The sequence below is a fragment of the Falco naumanni genome, chromosome 1, assembly GCF_017639655.2.
Source record: "Falco naumanni isolate bFalNau1 chromosome 1, bFalNau1.pat, whole genome shotgun sequence".
In the NCBI taxonomy this organism is placed as follows: Eukaryota; Metazoa; Chordata; class Aves; order Falconiformes; family Falconidae; genus Falco; species Falco naumanni.
Window position 1 is genome coordinate 49,856,741 of NC_054054.1, and position 21,347 is coordinate 49,878,087.

The 21,347-nt window shown below is 39.9% G+C and overlaps 1 protein-coding gene across 9 annotated transcripts in view; it reads left to right on the top strand.

The window, feature by feature from the left end:
- The window catches only part of ABLIM2 (actin binding LIM protein family member 2), a 144,615-nt gene that overhangs the window by 103,091 nt on the left and 20,177 nt on the right, over positions 1–21,347 (top strand). For 5 of the 9 annotated variants that reach the window (XM_040593300.1, XM_040593344.1, XM_040593358.1 and 2 more), the window contains 5 exons: positions 2,701–2,821; positions 10,199–10,300; positions 11,580–11,633; positions 16,624–16,676; positions 17,288–17,435. In XM_040593300.1, coding sequence (XP_040449234.1) covers positions 2,701–2,821; positions 10,199–10,300; positions 11,580–11,633; positions 16,624–16,676; positions 17,288–17,435 — 478 coding nt within the window. Of the gene's footprint in view, positions 1–2,700; positions 2,822–4,556; positions 4,656–10,198; positions 10,301–11,579; positions 11,634–16,623; positions 16,677–17,287; positions 17,436–21,347 lie in introns of all 9 variants that reach the window. The other 4 variants (XM_040593364.1, XM_040593335.1, XM_040593319.1 and 1 more) reach the window with 4 other exon arrangements.

A 21,347-nucleotide genomic window follows, 5' to 3' on the forward strand; every position in this document is an offset into this window, starting at 1 on the left:
TGTTGTGTGTTGCTGTTTGCAGTCACCTCAGTTGCTCTCTCCAACACCTACTGAGGTAATCCCCAGTGCCTTTGTTCTCCTGTTCTGACCCATTTTGTGATGGTAAACCTGGTCATATTGATAACCAGCAGTGTCTGAAATATGGGGTTTGCCTCCTGCCTCTACAGTGCATGGGGTTTTATAATTCATGTTTTTCACAGTGTTACTTGTGTTGAATACGTGCTCTGCTTCTGGATTGTCATCTGTATGCATCTAGCTCCACTGTCATCCATGTTTATGCTTTCCAAAATAAAGGTTATACGATGGTCACTTCTTCAAGCTCTACTAAATAAATTATATTGGGAAATACAATTTATGTTTATATGTGAAGCTGCCAGCGTGAGTTGACTTGCATTAATTCTCGGCATAGTTTTCTCTTCTTTTTTTTCTGTTTATTTTTTTATTCCACAAATAGTTTAAATTCCTTACATCATTTGCACACACACAACTGTTAAATCATTTGCACATATCTGAACTTCTGGGTCTGTACGTTGATGTGTGTTAATGATCGAAGCCAGTCATTGTTTGAAGACACAACACCTTGGAAGCAATGATAGCATTTCACATGGTTTCCTATACAGTAACTCGATTACATATTGCAGGCCTGGCTAATTTGTCCACTATCCCAATTTTGTGTATTGCAAAATTCTGGTAATAGTGGAGAATTTCAAATTTCCGTTAAGGATGGTAAATGACGAACTGTCACTATAAGTGCTGGTTAAACAGAGAAGTTAACCAACAGAGATGTAATTTAATAGGTAGTTTAAAAATAACAACATGCTTTATTTAATATTGGATTTAATGACCTTGATTGACTGTTCCTTACAGAGATGCAAAGGTAAACAAAAGGTAAGGTCTGAAACAGTCAATATGAAATCTTGGTGTTTTGGAAGATTATAAGAATTTCCCTTAAAGCAGCTACCAGTTATCAAACTAGCAATACTGTTAAATACCGAAAGTGACACTGGTATGGAGGTTGGTGCTGCCATGATTTGTGTTATGTGACTGCTCCCATGTTACCCAGCTTTGCCATGCTTGCAGTCTTTCTCTAAAGAGTCTGTGATCAGGTGCTCAGGCATGATCGTCTGCAAACTTGTCACCAGTTTTGTTGCCGGGATTTTTATTAGAGGAGAATCCCACTGTATCGTGCAATTGGACGCATCATAGACCATTAGCTAACACTCATATGATATTTAAGTATCGTCACAAGACTTTCTAGAGACATTGCTATACTGCTTGTAACTGTCTTCACTAGGCTTAGAGTAGATACTAAATAACGTAGCTACTTTGGGAGGGAAACATCTCAAGCTGGGCACAGAGGAGTTGGTGGCAGGCAGGAGGCCTGTGGAATGCTGCATGCTTGGGAAGGCATCAATTGTTCTCTGTTTTTTTGTATAATTTCTTCTGAAACTGATACTAAAGCAATAATGCTACTTACCACTATACAAAACGGGGTGGTTTTTTTTTCATTTTTGAAGGTGCAGTCAGTGAGTCTGGGGTGGGGTGGAAGGGACAGAGCACCCCTGAACCAGAGGAGAAAACTGATGATGGGAGGATGTTGTACTTCTGTATAAAGTCAAAGATAATCCCAGGGAAACCAAATTCATCTAAAGATGAATGGATGGATATGATTAAGTTGTCCTGATAGGGACCATGGAGAGGGGGATGGGGCGAAGCAGGATCTCCTGAGTGTTTAAATGATGTGTGGGAGTCACACAGATGCCTAAAGATGTCCCAGTATTCATGAGACGTGACTGACACCTGCTATGGTATAGTATATCCTCACTCACTCCTACTGGAATAGGAGAGGGGAAACATTTTTTTCGAGTGTGACTTTCCATAAGGGAGCATCTGCAGGTTACATTGTTTTGTTCTAATTTGAAGTTAACTCAAGCCAATTCTTGATTGTCTTAAAAGAAACAAGAAACTTGATTTTGCTAGTTTACAAAAAGTCATTTCCACGTCTAATTCACTCAGTAATGGTTTTACTGTTAAGAAGGCACTATATGCAAATTGCAATTGTAATTTTACTAGCTATAGGGTGAGGGCTTTGAAATGGGCGTACATGGTTTTAAGTGGTTAAAGCCAAGGATTTAGTGGGAAATGGGTTTTGCTTTGCACGATGCTGCAGTATTAATGCTAATGCTATACATGACTGTATCAGTTACTTAGTAATCACCATGTTGTATTATGGTGTGCTGGGCAATTTGTACAGCAGACACAGTCATTTCTGTAATGCAGCGAAGCCAACAAATGCTGATTTTTGTGTTGCCTGTAACCATTATGCATCCATTCATATGGGTACAAAGTGATTATAGTGCTATCACGCTAACCTGACCTTGTCTTCCACCCACCCACATATACCCAGGGATTTATACTGTCCTGAGACAACACTCCTACAGTGTTATGTTCTTTTCAAATTATATTGTCATTTTAAATTCATGTATGCGCTACCTTTCCTGGGAACAGGGCCGTTCTCTGAGTCTTGGCAGAGCTGTTTCAGTCACACTGCAGCGGAGGTACTTACGGCTGAAAGCCACCTCATTTCATTGGGATTGCATGGAGTGTTACAACAGCATTGACTTCCATCTACACAGCACAGACACGTGCAAAATGGCATGTTCTTTCCCTGATAACATACATTTCCTCTCTTCCTCTCAGGGTGACCAAGATGACAGATCTTTCAAGCAGTACAGGACATCAAGTCCTAGCTCTGCTGGCTCGCTGGGCTATGGTCGCTACACTCCAACGTCACATTCTCCTCAGCATTACAGCAGACCAGGTAATTGAAAAGCAGCCTTTTTCATTCTCCAGATTTTTCTTCTACTTTGTTTTATGTCATAAGTAGGGTAGACTCTGGTAGACAGGGGTTTAAGGAGGAGTAGCTGTTCATTGCAGTAGTTTGTTTACGGTGAAACAGCAAGTCCCATGGGAAGAAAGGAAACAAGTGCTTCAGGAATGAGTATCTAAGAAAATGAAAACAGACATCTAGAAAGATTGATTTTATGTATCTGTAAATGGAAGATAAAACAGTTTAAAGGACTTAATCCTAGTCCCATCCTGTCTGAAGCTATACATTCAATCCACACCTCTTTTCAAGGAATGGCATGGTAGCAGTGAATGCACACAATGCCAAGAGTGTGATCCAGTGACTTCATATCCCTTCTTGTACCGCAGGGTTATTGCCCGTGTCTCCTCTCCACAGTGTAAGAGCTGGAGGAGTGACTAGGGGTTCTAATGGCTGGATTTTGAAGGCCAAGTTGCTATAGCTGAGAAGCTTACAGCAATGTTTATTGCCACTTTGGGCTGTAGTAGCAGCTGTGTTGGTGCTCTTGTTGCACAGAGAGGAGGGATCCTCCTTTTGATCTTTACATGGGAGTCCCTTACAAAAGCCCGTTCATATTTGGGCAATGTGCAGAGTTTTATCCTTGGAAATAATCAACTAAATTGCTCAAAAATAATTCTGATTTTTCTCCACTCCATTATTTGGGTGGAGAATGCAGAGCATTATTTCCTTGGTGTCTTTTAATTTCATTGGAGATACATTATAATTATAAAGTGGTTTGGAAAATTGAGAGTTCTTAATCGTTCCAGTGGAAATGAAAATTTTATGGGTAACAGAAACAGATTTTACAGGAATTGAATATTTGTGTTACATAGAGTCTTTGACAAAGTGGAAATGAGATTGGGTATTAAAGATCTATTTGAGAGAGGAAAGATTAGTCTCTGCCGAAGGTCTGCCAGCTGTGTCATGCTTAAGCTTAGCTGCACACTGTTAAAGCAAGGAGGAAAGATGAAAGAAATTCCAAATTAATTCTAACGTTTTACAGCTTCATTGAAAATTTATAAGATAGTCATCCTAACTGCTGCATTTAATAATTGTCATTAGTCCTCCAAAATATGTTATCAGGACGTAATTACAACAAAGCAGAGATTACTTTTGAGAATGTTTTTCAAGGTACTTAATCACATGTCTAACTTTCAGAGCTCAAATAACTTCAGGACGTTTCTTCAAATGCTTAAATTAGCCATGCATTTGAGTGCCCTGGTGTGTTGTGAGCTAAATCCTACCAGAGTGCACCAACGGCAGTGAGAACTGGACCCACGCGTAGTGCAGTTCTCTGCAGAGACAAGGCTCTCCCCATTTCATTTCATTAGATCCATTATGAGCATATATCATTCCCTCTTTCAGCTTTTGAATATGCAGATTTTCCCCTGAGTGCAGCTATGCTTTTTGTGGTGCCTTTTCTGGAATATTTTCTGATGCGTTACATTATAAGCATTTTATACGATGCTCTTTCTGTTGCGGAAAGCACGTGTCCCTTGGCCGAGCACGTAGTATGGCCACTGTGATGTTTTTAGCACTAACCAGAGAAGGATGAAATCTGAAATATAAACTATATGTTTTCTAAGCATCAGGAGGAAAATGTTCCTGAAAAAAACGGTGGCATTGTAATTTGTGGCTTTCAGTAAGTGAACTAAATAGTTTATTTTCACTTACTCTCTGTTGCCCCCAGCTGGTACTCAGAGTCTTGGTACCAGTAGCTGCATCTCCCTGCCCCAACACCCAAGCCCTACATCTACATTCAGACATCATTACATCCCTTTCTTCAAAGGTAAGGTCCAGGAATGCAAAACCGTGCTGTGATACTGTAGACTTACTCAGATGTGTTTCACTTTTATGTCTGTGCAAGCATGGCTTCCACTTGGATAAGATTTGTCTTAATTTTGTGCAAGTGCTTTCTTGATGTAACGTGTAAGTTTTAAGAACTGAGGGGGTATGGGTTGTTTTATTTTTGCTTTTTTTCAGTGAGTGTTAAGTGTCTTTCAGAAGGGTAGAGGGAAGGAATTAGCTTTTGTAAGTAAAATGAGGGACAGAGTAATTTGAAAGTCTTTTTGTTCTAAAATCCAGGTTTACCTTTACCCTGTTTGGGTGATGTTAAATAGCGTAACAAGCTTATACGTTCCAACGTATTGGATGATCTGTTATCTAATGTTCTAACCTACATTTAGGTATTCTTCATATTATTTGTAGCATTACCAAAAATTATGCCAGATAAGGTGGTTAAATCAATATAACTGCACTGATTAGCAATAGTCTGTGCTGTGTATTATAAAACAGAGTAACAGAATCGATTCTCCTTGCCCTTAATTCTTTTTGCAGTGGATATTAACATGTAATGACCTCCATGTTGCGGATGTGAGACAGTGCCAAGGAATATGAAGAACCTTTGAGGCAAAACCTTATTTTTTCTAGCTGGTTAGTTAAATGTCAGAAAGAGAAGACATTCAGCTACCACACGTGTCTTCCCCGGAGTCTGTCCTCTCTCGTAACAATGTAAATGGGGAGGAGACACGAATGGCAAACATTTTCAATGCCTGTTCCTTGACTCTCACGTACTGTTTGATTTAATAAAGCAAAACTGTTCTTCCTGCTGTCATAACCATTACAGAAAAGGAAGTGACCCTCTGCAGGAACCAGACTTGCAAACTCAAGTGAATAGCAGGCACTCATTGAGTTTGGAAGAATAATTAATGCATCTTCACTGGGCTCTAATGCATCCAGAAACAGTTCTGCCCAAAGTCAGCGGAATTTCACTGGTATAAACAGGAACAGAATCAGACTTGAGTCTTCTAAATAATGATTCCCAAGAGAAAAATTTGGAGGGAAAAGCTGATGAGATGAAATTTTGCTGCCATTTTAAAGTCTACCTGCAAAACTCCTTCCCCCAAGTAGTCACACCCACACACACATATTTCTTGAAAGGCTGGCACACACTGGTATTCTCTGAAGTGCTGCTTGAACAGTTTTTTGATCTGTCCCCTAAATTTGGATGATATTATCCAACCTGATGTACTAAGAAGAAAAACCTCTTTCATGTGCTGCAGTGCAGGTATTCACTGTATGGAAAGCTCTCATTTGAAAGCCCGCTTGCAATTGCTTAGTAGCGCTCCCGTTACATTGAGTTTCTGTTCAGCGCTACCTGCTGTTGCCCAGAGCAGCAGCAATTACTTAGTGCTGCTGTTTGGAGGAAGAAATCCTCAAGTGGCAGCTCCTTGTGCCCAAACACTTATTAGTAAAGTGATGAAAAAATATAATATTTTGCAATTCTGCAGCACTTTTATCAAGGAGCCAAAATATTTTGCAAGCAGTTCACAGTGCCTCACAGTGCTCCTGTGAGGCAGAAAAGCTTGTTTATAATTTCCCTGTACAGGCAGTTGTGAGCCCTGCAGCAGTTGTATAGATTCTCTGCTGGTTTACACCGAGTTAACATCTCAGTCCAAAAGGAGTCAGAGTATTTGCCCCCATCCTCTTTAAGGTCTCTGAATTCTTTTCTCTGAGTTGCAGACTGTACTTTCACCTTATCTGGAGAAACCTTTTGAGATGTCAATATGCTGTTTTTTTCTCTTCAAAGTGGTTACTCAGGGAAGATTATGATTGTACCAATAATTGCTTTTTATTCAGACCAAGGTTAATGTTACTACTTTGGTTTTAGAAAAGTGAAATCACACTCATTTAATTTTTTTTTATTAAATTGAAATATAATACACCGATTAATAATAATAAAAGACATACTCTTTGTAAAGCCAGCACTCCACAATCATCATCAAAAATACTTCTCTAAGATTCTAGGAGACAGAAACATTATTACTGGCAGAATCTTCCTTATGACCTCACAGAGTCTGCATCATTTTTCTCCTAAGAATGACATGATTCATCATTCTTCCAGCAAAAAATACGGTTACTGAGTTTCTGCTCTTTCTTCGGTATACTGTAGTCTTGCTCTCATGAAGTGTAATAGGATGAGCTTTAGCGTACAGATGAATTATTTGATTGTGCTCTTTTAAGGATTTTTGTCTTCAGAAAGTCTTCGAAATAAATCCTGTGACAGCCTCACATCCTCACATCAAGAAAACGTCACAGGTCATGCACCTGTGAATGACGGGGTGTGATATTCCAAGTACCTACACCTGGTGTGACTCTTCTTCTCGGGGTGATGGAGTCAGTGAGCGCACTGGCCATGCTGAGCCCTGCTGAATAAGTGCTTTCTTAAAATGTGGTAGAAAGTATCTTTCCTTTCTAGTATAGGAGCACAGCTTCCAAAGTCCATTTTATTCGGCATTGAAAGCTTGAAAAGAATTAGTCATCAAACCTGAAAAACAAAAACCTTTTTCTAGCTTAATGCAACATGTGCAGAGATATTAAAGCATCCAGTTTCATGAGTATAAGCTCTGACATCTCCCTCTTTAGGCCAGTTGTTTGTTGCTCAATCCCAAACTTAGACAGCTCTCACTGTAACTCGTTATCAAATTTCCCATACTCTCAGATAAGATAAAAGCTGACTAGGAAGGAGCTATAAACAATATACTTTTCCTGACAATCCCTTGAAAAGGGAGCATGGTCTGAGCTGTGGTCAGTTGGCTCCACGGACACGAGGTTAAAAGAGCAGCCTACTCTACCAGCAGCCAAAAGACACAGGGAAGTTTTCGTGGTTGACACTCAAGTTCAAAGTAAACCTTTCCAGATTCTTTCCAAGTTAAATAAAATGCAGGGAACAGTTCATGATTCTGGTTTTTTTTTTTGCTCTGTGCTGACCAGTAGAGCAGATCACAGCCTGCAGCTGCTTGTGGCAGAAGACAAAACCAAAAGATTGGAAAATTGCTCCCTCTGGTACTTGTGTTTTCTGAGACCTTATTTGAAGTTCTTCAGTGTATACCAGGCAAACCTTAAAAGAGACAAATTCTTGGCAAAGTCTCATTTTAAAGATTTTAATTACAGGCCAGATTAAATGACTGTCTGTAGTTCCTACACGTAAGTTTTTTCTACATGGGTCTTCAGTTTGCTTTATTAAATACTTATTTTTGTATGCAAAATGAGAAATACAGCTACTCTTGTGTATTTGTCCGAATCAGTGGCAGAATTAAAATTTAAATGTGCATCAGCTTGTACAAGTGGGCTGCAAGAAGAACCTTTTCCCTCATTTAATCCTTAATTCTCCCCTTTTGATCAAGATAGAGGTGATGGCCTTGCAAACTGCTCCACAGAGATGGTCCTTACATCGAGCAGTTTGCAGATCTGCTGTCCCCTGGTACTTGTGCTTGCATCCTGTTTCTTTACAAGTTTATTCCTCTTAATCAATGCTTCCTCCTGATTCCTTGATGACACTTCACCTTATCCCTGAAGAATGAATCTCTGTGTGTGTATGATACCACCTCCTTGGGGTCGCTGCTCAATGAGGTGATTATTCATGCAGTGCAGGTCATATATGAATATATGGGTTTAATAATATGCTAATTTTTAAGTAATTGAGGAATTAATACTCTGTTAAAATCACTTGAAAATGTTCCTGTTCTTTTTAAATTAAAAATTTTCAGTAGTAACACCACATGTAAATGAATGGCATTACAAGATTTTTAAGGTTTTTGGAGTTATAAGAACCTTACTTAAATGAGTATCTACCACAGCTCTTTGCATTCAAACTGGGAGTGACATTGAGTTTCTTCCATTTTGTAGGGATGGCCAAGCATCTGGGCAGCAAGCAGCAAAGAAAGAGGGAATTAATAAATGTATGGTGAAGACCTGTCACCACCTCTTTCTTTCCAAAAGCAAAGTGGGAATCAAAAAAACTGAATAACTGTCTGGTTCCCTGTCCAAGGACATCTTGACTGCAAGCTGGTGGTGATGCACCAGATTTTTAGTAATTCCATAATTCTTCTCTTACTTTTTGGAAGGACCGTAATCTATCAGCATGTGCAGTTGCGATTTCAGTTTCTCAAATGCTCTGGTTACATTTTTTCCACTAGAAATCACAGTGACTGACTACACAGTGGTAAGAGCTGAATTGGTTTTAAGTTTTAATTTTTCACCAACTGTGAAAATAAGACACAAAATTCGGAACAGGTTAGTTAGTGTATTGTCATGAGATGCACAGCATGCTTTTCTGACCTTGTCTGGCCTGGTTTTGCTCCTGTGGAACTCAGTAGTGCCACCCAGTTGGCCTCAGTGGTTTGTGTCAAGGCTGGCTTTGGTGACAGACCCATGACCACACATCCACTTCTTGTCAACAGAGGCCGAGACCACCTCCATGGGCATGGCCTAGGCAGTTACGGTAGCCCTATAGTTTTACGGCTGTAAAACATCTCTCCCTGAAGGCAGAAGTAACTCAGTTACAAGTCTAGTGTCCTGAGCTACTGCACTTACTTTACCCCCCAAAAAACTTGCTATAATTTCATTGTTACTAGCCATTAAATTTGTGCTCCATCCACACTAAAACAATAACAGCGAATTAACAACCGTTTTATGTTAGAATAAATGTCATGTTTGGCTTCCAGTTGCTTAACAGTGCTGTAAGTTAATAGGATTTTACAAGTCCCAAAAAAGTAGAGCTTTACTTTTTTGTTTGCCAAGCAGCACTATAATGCCATAGAGTGTGCTTCGGGGAAATAAGCTGAGAGGAAATAAATGGCACCTAATAAGCATTTGACAAAACAAACGAAAACATGAATACGGATCAATCCACTGTATATCTTGAAATTTGGTGAAGTGACTATGGCATTATAGATCCATGACTTGATAATCCAACCTTGTTTTTGCGTAAATAAAAAATGCTGTGGCATGTTACATGTGGGAAAAGTTTGCAATTAAGAAACAAATTTCAACATCTGGTTTTGTCATGGATATACACAGGAATATTTGACTTAACTGAAACATCTGTTTTTTGGTTTAGTCCTGCTTTGAGATAATTTAAACACTACTGAATGATTTCATTACTGGTTGCAGGGGCAGGCCATCAGCCATAGCATTAAACTTTTAAAAAACTTGATTGATAGATTGTTCAGTTAAGGCTGTGCAAAACACATTACAGGATTGTGGATGTTCTTATCCTTTTATTTTCTTCATTAAAGTGTTGTTAAAAAAGAAGCTTTAGTTTCAAAGTGGGGCAGTTTAATCTGGTATTATCTATCAGATACTTGTTATTGATGAGGTGTTTGGAGACTGAGCCGATATGCTGTACTGAAAAATAATGGGTTTTAAAAAACCATAGATTTAAAACTGTTGGATTAACAAGTCATTCTGATCAAGCTTTTATGCTTGAAATACTCTACTTTGCTTTCCATTTTTTTCTTTTATCTGCTTTCTTTGCTCTTCCCCTTGGAGGCAGTGAAAGTGGTCGGAGCACTCCAAGCTTATCCATGTACTCCGACAGCAAATCTTCACCTTCTGTCTATCAGCAGGCTCCTAGGCATTTCCATATTCCAGGTAGGCATTCACTGCTTAGCTTTTGATCTTCAATTGCTGGCACCTGTTTATTCTCTTCTGAATGATTGGTTGGTTTTGGTTTGGTTTTTTTTGCATTGATTTGTGAATTTTGAACTGCAAGAGAAGAACATGTCTGATAAGTGCAAAACTTTTACCTGTTAAACTTCATCTTAGAAATAAAGGAGTTAGAGAGCTGTGTGCTTATGTGTGTGTATATATATATGTAAACGTGTTAGAGGAGGCACACAGTGACAAATGTTATTAAGCCTACAGAGATAAAATTATTTATAGTGCCATGGCTGCATAGGTCTGTTGAATTTGTGTGCAGGAGGGAATGCTGAAGGGGGTTTTGATTTTGGTTTTCTCCATATCCATCTACTTTCTGAATTAGAAAGTCATCTTAACATAGACTTTAAAAACAGCTGGAAGACTTTAGAACTCTAGGAAGCTCCCTGTGGCTGTGCCTTTGCATATGTGGTATACTGTTTTCAAGTTCCCATTCAGTCAACAGGCACATTAAATTTATGTCCACACTTGTTTAGCTTTTTGACTGCTAAGCACATCTACCTGCTCAGTAGAAGTTCTTTTATTCAGTGTTTAGCTTCTGGGGTTAATGTTTCTGTAAACACACTGTGATTAGGAGTTGTGTCTGCTCGGGACTGTAGTACTAAGTAAATCTGATGTCTGTACAACATGATATGGGAACCCTGGACTGTGGTTCTGGGGCCTTTCAGAAATTTCCTGGAAGGCCAAGTTATCTGTGTAATTCAAAATGTAGACAAACTATTGAATTTTCTATAAGAATATTGGACATTTCCAGCATAAACATCTATATCTGAACATGTACACTTTGTTCATCGTTAATGGAAGAAGTCCCTTTTCAAGCATAACTATTATAGTAGTCTATTGTACCTGTGTATGAATTTTATTTTGAATAGTGACAAGTGCTCCCAGTTTGTTGCCTAAGTATACATAGGTAGTGCAGATGTAACCACCTACGTTTCAGCAAATGGGTGCCATTCAAAGTGCCTTAAAGCATTTTGAGGGACTTGAAGAGGGATTGTGGTGCATAGGTAGGTATAGCCAATATTTTAAATATATAAAGATGATGGATAAAGCTTCATCCTCCTGTAATAACCAGTGAACGACAAACCACTGAATGAATGTGTAGTCTTTGCTGAAGTGTGTGCATTTTTGGTGTTGCGAGGAGACAAAAGCAGCATGGTCTGAACTGCGTGCTTACTCTTTTATTCTTTCCTTTCTCTTTCCTCTTTCTCAGACACTGGCGTAAAAGATAACATCTATAGGAAACCTCCTATCTACAAACAGCATGGTACAGTCTGCTTTTGTCTGTTGCAGTTTTATCTACGTGTCTTTGTAAAGAAATGCATGTTGACTTCCAAATTAGTCTGCTGTAGTCTTTGCAGGAAAAAAGTAACATGAAAATTAAATAGCATTTTGTATAACATGTTGTCCAAGGATTCAGTAAGTTCTCTAAAACTGAGGTAACGATATTTTGATTTCTCTTGGTAATTCAAAGCTGGCACTAACTTCAAAGCAGTTTTCTTATTTATATAATGATAGAAAACAGGTAAATGTTGAAGGTTGCTTTTCTGTTTCCAGACCATGCCTTGGGTTATCTGGCTTTTGTAAATAATTCTGACTGCTACGTTGCTGGGGAAAAAAATACTCATTGATAATGCTGTATCTGAAATCTACTTTTCATTGGCAAGTTCTTCAAGCTGTAAAATATCAAGAACAAATGTAGTCACACCATGGCAGTTAGGAACAAATTCCGTAGCTGATAACCTTGGCAAGATGTGATGGGAAAAGCTTTGGTAGACCCAGCTACAAGATTACTGAGTTTCTGAACAACAGTAAGAAATAAGTGATGTTTTATACCACAGAGATTCTGACTTAAGACCCTCATAAATATGAAAAATAGAAATACAAAGTCTGCATTCTTCTGTTACTACTTTCGCTGTACGTTTCACTAATTAACATTAGTGCAGTTTCCATGTTGATGTCAGTGCCTGCTGTGTTCTCAGTGGTGTTGAAATGATCTTGGTTCATGATACAGGTTTAGTAATAGGGAATTAATTTTTCTAAACCGAATTCCACTATCAGTCTTTGGCAAAAATACGTGGGGATTCTGCTGCAATAAGTGTGCCTGAAAAGTGCAGAAGTACATTTCTGATTTTTTAAGAGAGTCATGACTGGGGTACTCCGGTAGTCAGAAGCAGAGGTCAAAAATAAAAATAAAATACCTGATATAAATCAGTCTCACAGCAATAACTTTATTTTAATCATGATTGTATCCCTGCTTGGGAACGAATGAGAGAATAAAATAAACATGAGAGATGTTCATCACAACGTGAGCTGAGGCACTTTGGAGATGAAGGCAAGTATTTTCAGACATACAGGTAGGAGAATGAAGCTGCGCCACTCTTCATGGCAGGGGAAGGTCCAAGCCGTGCCTGTGAGCAGTGTTTCTGTTGGAGCAACTCCTCCCATCCTCTCGCCTTCTGCTGCACTGTCTGCACAGAGGTGACTTCCCACGTTGTACGTAAGAGTGAGAAAGCTCCGTGTGTCTGCTCTCCCATACTTTGGCTTTAGCTGATTGCTGACAACTTTCCCTGAGTGAAAGGTTAGGGACTGCAGATACATCACTGCCTTCATGGTTAGAACAAGGAAAACACATTTTACCTATTTTTCTTTTGTGGTAACAGAGTGCTTTAACTGATGTTAAAATACCCAGTTAACAGTTTTTAAAATGACGGGTTATGTAGTTATCAATTTTGTACTGTCTTTCATGGAAAACTGCAGTTATTTCTTTTTTGGATTAAACTCTAGTTTGGATCTGGTACAGTAATAGGAGAAAGAAAATAGTCAACTGATGTCTCCCGAGTGAGTCAGCCTTGCACGTTCACTGTAACTGGCACTTCATGCTAAAGTAACTGCACATTCAGATATTTAGATAACCTCTGTGGTTTTTCTGGGTATGGTTTTGAGCAAAGTCAGACTTGCTGACATTTCAGCATACTTTAGGTGTTGGTCTTTGATAGACGTTTTCTGCTCACAGTATCCTAATCTTGGACAAACTAATACTACCTCTCAGGCAAAAAGATAGTATCTGTTTGGTTTAGTGCTTGCTTTAATGTAATCTGCCAACTTTATAATCTGCCCAAGCTCTCTAATTCCTTCTTGTCTTTAGATATACAAACTTTGAGGCAACTACTCAGGCTGTGCAAAAAAAGCTACTGACGAAGGAAGAAGTTGATCACTGCAGTGGTCTTTGGAAGGATCATGAGCAAATGCAAAGTTACAGTAATCTGGTGTAAATGAGCATAGCTTTGTGGATTTACACAAGCTGAGGATATGGCTCCAATGTCCTGTCTGTGTCATTTAATTTTATAGATACTTTTGGTTGCAAAGAGGATTCTAAGCAGCAGCTCTTTTTCTTCCAGGCCAGGCATTTTTATATCAATTTTCCATCCATCAGATATGCAGTCGAAGTCTGGATTATGTCAGTTTTGCACTGCTGTATGGATTTTTTCCTCATAATCACTGGAGTGAGTGGAGAATTAAATTAGTGAGTCAGATGTCTCTATAGGTTAACAAGGATATATGTTTTGAACTTTCTTTTATAGATTATAGATGTTCTGAAAGGTTGTGTTGAAAATACATGCTTGTTGTTTTTCTAACGTATGAAGAGCAAAACATAATTTACTCTTAACTCAGAAAGCCAAAAAAAAAAATCAATGCACTTCCCTTCCAATAATTGTTTTTAAATAAAAAAAAAAAATAAATGAAATTTACCTTTTGTTCTGGAAGAACTCCTGACTAAACACATGAGGAGTTGATGATCCAGCTCCTCAAGCTAACGGACAGTGAGCTAATACATGCTGAAAAGGAGCCAGAGAACATTCCTTCACTGAAGAGACCAAGTTTGAACAAACAAGCACAAAAATGTTCTTTAAAACAAGAAGTGCAAAAGCTCTTCCAAAACATTTGGCTTTAAAAAGGTTTCAGTTGCAGCAGTGCCCAACAGATTTGCTGTAGCTACAGCTTCTGTGTTTCTATTACGAACACTCAACTTCAGAATGAGGAAAAGGTGGTGATAGAATGGGACATACGAGAGATCAGGCTGGGAGCTGGGGACAGAAAGTGAGGAGTGCAGGAGCCTGCGTGGTCATTCTTTTGTGTGTGTGCTCATGTTTAAGAAATATTTTAACATCATTTAGAGTTTAAAAAGAAATTTAAGAGGTTTGCTTTTTGGCAATATTAGCACCGATCCATGTGCAACATGCAGTTCACATCGGTGTTCACAGCGGAACCAATTATCCCTTGTAGTGGTGAAGCTGATGCTCAGTACTGATGAAATTCTGGTTACTTGGATTTATCTGCCAAGGGTTTGTTGTATGAAGCCCCCTCAGGAACTTGGGAGGCGCAGGCCTTCATGGCCCCCATTGATTTTGATTGTACTCCTCTGCATGTCTTTGAAGTCAGATGCTCTCAAGATCCCGTGAAAAATTTGAAATCTCTGAATAACGCCTTGGATTGGTTTTTTTGCTTTGCAAACATCAACGGCTTGAAACAAAAACAATTTCAAAAAATGCAGCTGATTCCCTATATGGATTTCTGATTTAGTGAGAGCAAGATCCGTACATATAACATGGAACAACTTGTTTAATTGTCCTTCTTGCAATGTAGGGATTTTATTCTTCATCTGTCATATGTGGATATTTCTTTCTATTTATTTCTCAGAGAAGCAGCTTGCCATCTTGAGGAAATGCCCTCATCAGGGTGCTATTAGCTAACTATGAAAACCTTGAGATTTTTCATGATACTGTTTTTACTTTATGACCTGGCTTTGTTCCATAACATTAAATTGAAAAAACACCAAAACCTCTACAGTTAAGTTTTTCACCTCTAACCCATAGATTATTTTTTTTCTTGCTGCAATTTGTCATTTTTTAACCATGTCCTCAATAAAACTAGTTAAGGTCTGCCTGTGAGCTGTGTGATGGCACCAGAAAATGAAACAGAATAGTAGTGAAGTGCTAGTGGTAGTGCCTGTGTTCACATGCGGGGCAGATCCTCTGCAAACATGCTGGCTGGGGAAATGGAGAGGGCAGAGTTGTTCCCAGCTTTCTAGGAGTGTTGCAGCACTTCTAATGGTGCAACTTAATCTCCTCCCCACCTCTGTCTCTGATAATCTAATCAGTGCGTTAACTTTTCTATTGCATACTATTTTTATTATTAATATATTTTCTGGGTACGTTGTGTTGCATGGAGCTCTTGTGTTGCCCTTTTACTCAGGCATTGCAGGCAGTCCCCTTATGATAACTTCTCATGGGCTTAAGATGATGCTAGGTGCATTACATAATGTGGTATTCCAGTTTTGTACTGTATGAACTTTCTCCAAAACAACACAGACTGATACTAAGGCAAGTAGGACTCAAATTTTGGAATTTTACCTGCAATTATGTGAAATTTGGTGCAAAATCTTTCTGTAAGAATCTGAGGTGTAACTCAATGTCTGCGACAATACTCTGGGACATAAAAGACAAGGTAAAGCACACTTGATGGTTGGGAACTATCTAATGAGTAGGTTTTATGGTTTTGGTTTTCCATTTCTGGTTTTCTTCTCAGCAATTTGAGAAGTTACAAGACAGTAAACCAACAGTAAAATATCAGCAATATTTTTTTGTTGTTGTTGTTATTAAATAATTCTGCAAGAGCGATATAGTCAGAAAAGTGGTTGGTCGAGGAATTGTGAATGTCAGTCTGACCCAGCCTCTCTTGCTGATTTCATGAAGAGGTGATACCGCATTTGTTCCTATCTACTTTACTGGCATTGCTGAACCTTTTTGGGAATGTAGGAGGCCCAGGTGCGCAGGCCACAGAATACCTGTGCAACCGAATGTGTCTTCATGGTCATGGTAACACAGAATGGGGAAATGACCACACTGTGCACAGTGACCTTATAAATCTGTTCCTAAATTATGATATAGGTTTTTTTCCCACCAATCATTCCTTAAAAGTAGTTTCTTCCTAAAAAGATCGGGTCACAATCCAGCAGGAATAGATTATCTAAAGACACTGTATACCTGAAGGGTTAGTATTACTGTAAGAATTTCAGAATGATTTTGAATCATAGCTCTACACATTGAATTTCCTACGCAACTCTGAGGGGGTTTTATTGGGTCCCCCCCACACATCAGCACCACTTAAAATGATTGGTAACATAACCACAGCCAAAACAGAAAACAAAAAAAGATGTAATTGCTCTAATTTTTAAAATTAAATTAATCTTACAGCAGCAAGAAGATCAGAAGGGGAGGATGGAAGCTTGGATCAGGACAGTAAGAAGGTAATGATCACAAAGAACAAAAGGGAGTATATTGATCTTTCTTGAAGCAACTGTTTTTCAAAACATGTTCATACGTAAAGGTATTATTTCATATAGCTGAAATAATCATTGCTATGTTTAGGTCTTTCCAAGAAGATATAGCAAATCTCTCACTCAGGTGGTTTAGAATCTACATTCTACAGTAAAGAAAGAAGTAGGCATATTGAAATTAAGAGCAATAAGCACATGAATTTTCACTCAGTCTCAATATATACAAAGGTGGTCCAGCTAGGCCTCTGGACTTTTACTTAGGCTGCATATTAACATAAAAAAAATGTTAACGGTAGATTCATTAATTGCAAGAAAATGACACAGTGCATCTTCTAAAGTGGGGCACAGTAGGCAGCTTAATCAACAGAGAAACTATCCTCAGCTCAGCTGAAAGTTAAAAGTTTTTGGTACCTGTGATGTCTAAGTCATGATGTAGTCACTTTTATAATTTGATAAAGAATGGTGGAAGTTGCAATGAGCATAAACATACAATCAGTTCACAAGGCTTCCTAGACAGATGAAGCAGAACTGTATTCAGATATTAAATACTGAATCTTGTAACAGGCTTTTACTCTCTCCAGCTGAAGACCAGTTGGCTCATTCTGAAAGGGGATATGGACACCAGAACTAATTCCCCGGATTCGGACACACGATCCCTGTCTCTTACTGCCGGAACTGACAGAGAAAACTTCCCAAGGGCGCAAGAGGGCATGACTGCTGGCTACTCCCGTGAGTACTGCATCCGCGGGCCTGCCGGAGCTGTTGAGTAGGAGTGTAGCAAAGGAAGGTGGCCCTGCTTCAGGCTTGTCCACATAGCTCTCTAGTTGGCTTTATGCTTTGTTTCTCTGTTGTAATTACACCTATTTGTCTGTTTTCCTATGGCTTGTAAGCGTTCAATGCCTTGAGATTTGTCTTGTGAAACTACTTATAGTTTCACGTTAGTAAAAGAAGAAGCATTGCTTGTATAAAGAAACGGTGTTGTCTCTTTGGAGAGTAGAAGTTCCTTACCACAAAAACGTGCCCCTCATTCATACATAAAACTGGCTATTAATTATATGCGGTGTGTTTTCAACAGACGGGATAGTAGTATCAGGGAGATTTTTGACTTGGGCTGATTACTCCTTGATACAAACCATGAGAGCCATTTCTTCTGTATCACAGTAAGCATAAAGAACACTTTGCTCCAAAAATTAAAAGTAGGCATTTTTTGCTGTTGCTCACAGTTATACCTGTAAGTACACAGAAACCTTCCAGATGGAATAATGGGGTAACTTTGTTACTAAATACTGGTCTGAAGAGCATATGCCCGTGCTACCTTTCAGTACCAAAAGCACATTCTGCACATTTCTTCCTCCGCAGTTCAGCAAGTCCAGAGAGGAAGGAGATGGTCATCAGAATCAGGTCTGAATTTTACTTTTAGATTACACAGATGACAAAAAATACTTTAAATGAATTTTAACAGATAACTGGGACATTCCTCTCCCTGCCTTCTTCCCTTCATACCATACAGCAGTACCAGGTCATCTGGGGTAAACAAGTTGGGGAAGCAGTTTTCCAAAAGAATGAATCCAATGCGAGGCATGTCTGGAAGCAGGGCTAGGATGTCAGTCTTGTGGGCATTTTGGTAATATGATAGCTGGCTCCATCAACGTATATTAAGGAAATTATGGCTTAGCTCTGCAAGGAAGAGGAAAAACAGATGCTACAAAGTCTGTCACAAGGCTGTAACAAGATAAAGAAGAAAAGTTATTTTGGGTCATCAGTCTCATGGGTCTGACTTGGAGGGATTTGATTCCTTAGCCCTCACCAGACATGACATACATGCACAAGGTGTGTTGTAGGATTCCCTGTGCAGGGGAAACTGAGCCCGACCACCTCACACATCTAACATCTGTAAGCCATTGCCCAAAAATGAACACCTAAACCTTTCCTTGTAATGTGTCATTGGTTATGTTTGGAAGCTTTCTGGAGTTGATCTGATACTTTCTACATATGTATTGAGAGAATAGTCCCTGTGTGCAAATTTTAAGTACAAGGATGTAGCACACCAAGAACTGTGTTACACAGGAACAACATACGGTGTCAAGTTTTTTCATGAGAATATTGCTGTACTTGTCGCTCTTCTATACCAGCATTTCTTTTATGGTTTTTTTATTATCTTGGGAACATGGAGCTATTAAAACTAGAAATTCAGGAGATGGTTCACACCTCTGTCAGAGGCAGTGTCCCCTCTACATTTCCCATGGGGTTTTGTTAGCTTTTCGCTGTCCCTTGTGAAAGTTAGCCCTGCTACACAATTATCAGCTACACAGAAATGATGCTTGGGCAAGTTTTCTTTCCCTGACATTTCCGCTCTTCCTGCTCCCCCCCCCCCCCCCCCCCCCCCCCGCCCCTTTCTTTATGATTTTATTCAGCCACTAGAATGTTTTAGTACCCATGGACATACTAAAGTAATTCCTTCTGTAATCAGCGTTTCCCTATTTAGTTCTGAATATTTGTGGTCTGTCACATGCCCCACTGGCCATGGAAGAGTAGCTTCTCTGCCTCTTGCACTTATGATTAAGAACTCTGACATTCAGCCCCGTGTCTGTGGCATAGTCAGTGAGTATCAGAGAAAATAAACTTTTCAGGTATAGGTTTGGTGCCAAGTTGTTATATACAAAGTGGAGAGGATTAGTAGACGTAAGACTGTGAATCTCTGGGGATATGTCCAGACATACTGTGTAAACAGCCCTGCGTTCATCTGTCCAGCCTCTAGGCAAACCAGAGAAGGATTATTCTGCTCTAGAAGTTATTTAGCCACGTTGTGTTAGGTATACACCCAGAAGAATACGTCTAACAACAAAGCGCATCAGCGTGAAGCTTGTGTAATTTGGCATCTAGAGAGGAGCTTGCATCTGCTTACATCCTGTGTAAATGTCTTTTTTCTGTATATGTAGATGTTTAGTAGTTTATAATTTACCACAATTCATGATTTTAAGTGTCACATACTTAGGAAAGCAGTCGTCGAAGTATGTAACCCTGGCTCTTCATGTATTCCTGATGTGCTGAGAGGCAGCCTCAGAATGTCCAGGTTAGAGTGAATGTCATAGTGCAAAAAACAGGAGCTGTAGCCAGGCAGAGAGTAGCTGATGCTCAGATAGTGCCTAATTAGAGAGAGAGACCGCTTTGTCTTGGCCAGTTACTTCAGAAATCTTACTGTAACAGTACAGCTGCAGTTGGATACGACAATGAGCAGTACGTGGCTGTTGGCTTTTAGTGCTATATTTTTCCTTTATATTTAAAAAACCAAAAAGAAGCAAAACAAAACGTGTTTAACTGTGTAACTGAGTTCATGGGAAACAGAAGCTAAGTGAGATACCGTTCCCACTGGGCCTTGCTAACTGCTTTCGGGCCGTTTCGGCGTCATTCGGCTCTTGGGTTTTTCCAGCCGGCCACAGGGTGGCGCTGGTGCCCGCGGCCGCGTCTCGGTCACGGCGGTCCCGGCCCCGCCTCGGTCCCGGCTTGGTCCCAGCTGCCCCGGCCGCGGCTCGGTCCCGGCTGTCCCAGTCCCAGCTCGGTCCTGGTGCCTGCTCAGTCCCGGCTCGGTCCCGGCTGTCCCGGTCCCGGGTCAGTCTCGCCTCAGTCCCTGTCCCGGCTCGGTCCCGGTCCCGGCTCGGTCCCGACTGTCCCGATCCCGGCTCCGTCCCGGTGCCCGAGCGGCAGCTCCTGCGCCACTGCCAGCTGCGCGAACTGTGTCTGGTTTCTAAACTGGTCCTTACCTTATTGCTTTTTTCCTTGGCGACTGGTGACAGAACAGTTATCTCACCCATCCTCTCTGTAGCCAAGAGGCCAGGAAACTGAACTCTGCACTGATGTGCAACACCAGCATCTTTTTCCAGGCAGGAGCAGGGGTGACAGCTGTGTGGCAGATAGATTCATCCTGTCTCGCTGGTATGACACTCTTTGCCCTCTGGCGTCACTGCCGGTCAGGTCACAGGCAATGGTAAGTTTCTGGTTTCTAAACTGGAATAGCTGTGATCTAATTCAGTATTCGTCCCTACATCCCTGTATCAGGCCTGGAAACCCCGTGGGGCTGAACACGTAAGTTCTGCTCGTAGTTTATACCAATTCTCAGATGGTAATTGATTACGTTTCTGAAACAACTCTTGCTTTGATAGATCATCTTCATTTTACTAGCTTAAATAAGCAAAGTTTATCAAGCCTTCTCTCCTGTTACGAGCTTTCACTGCCCCAGTTATCCTGTAGACCATGGGTCTTCTGGGGTTAATTTAACCCATGCGAACAGGGATGAACAAGAGCAGCACAAAGGAATCCTCCAAGATCTTCTGTCACTGCTATTGTTTCCACATTTTATATGTATCAGGACATGCATATCTAGTTTCTGCCTTTTTTTATGCTTGTACTAGCAACTCAAGGTTATTTGTGATTGAGCTGTGTATCTAAGCTTCTCTCCTTCCCTATTATTTCCAAGTTATGAGCTCTCAGCTTGAATTATAGAAGTTTGGTGTATTTATTAGTCCCTAAGTGCATGGTTTTCCCATGACTTATTAAATTTTATGCCATTTCTATTATTCTAATGTTCAAGGTTATCCCCATTCTTTATGATATCCCAGTGCTCCTCTGTATCGGCAGTACTTT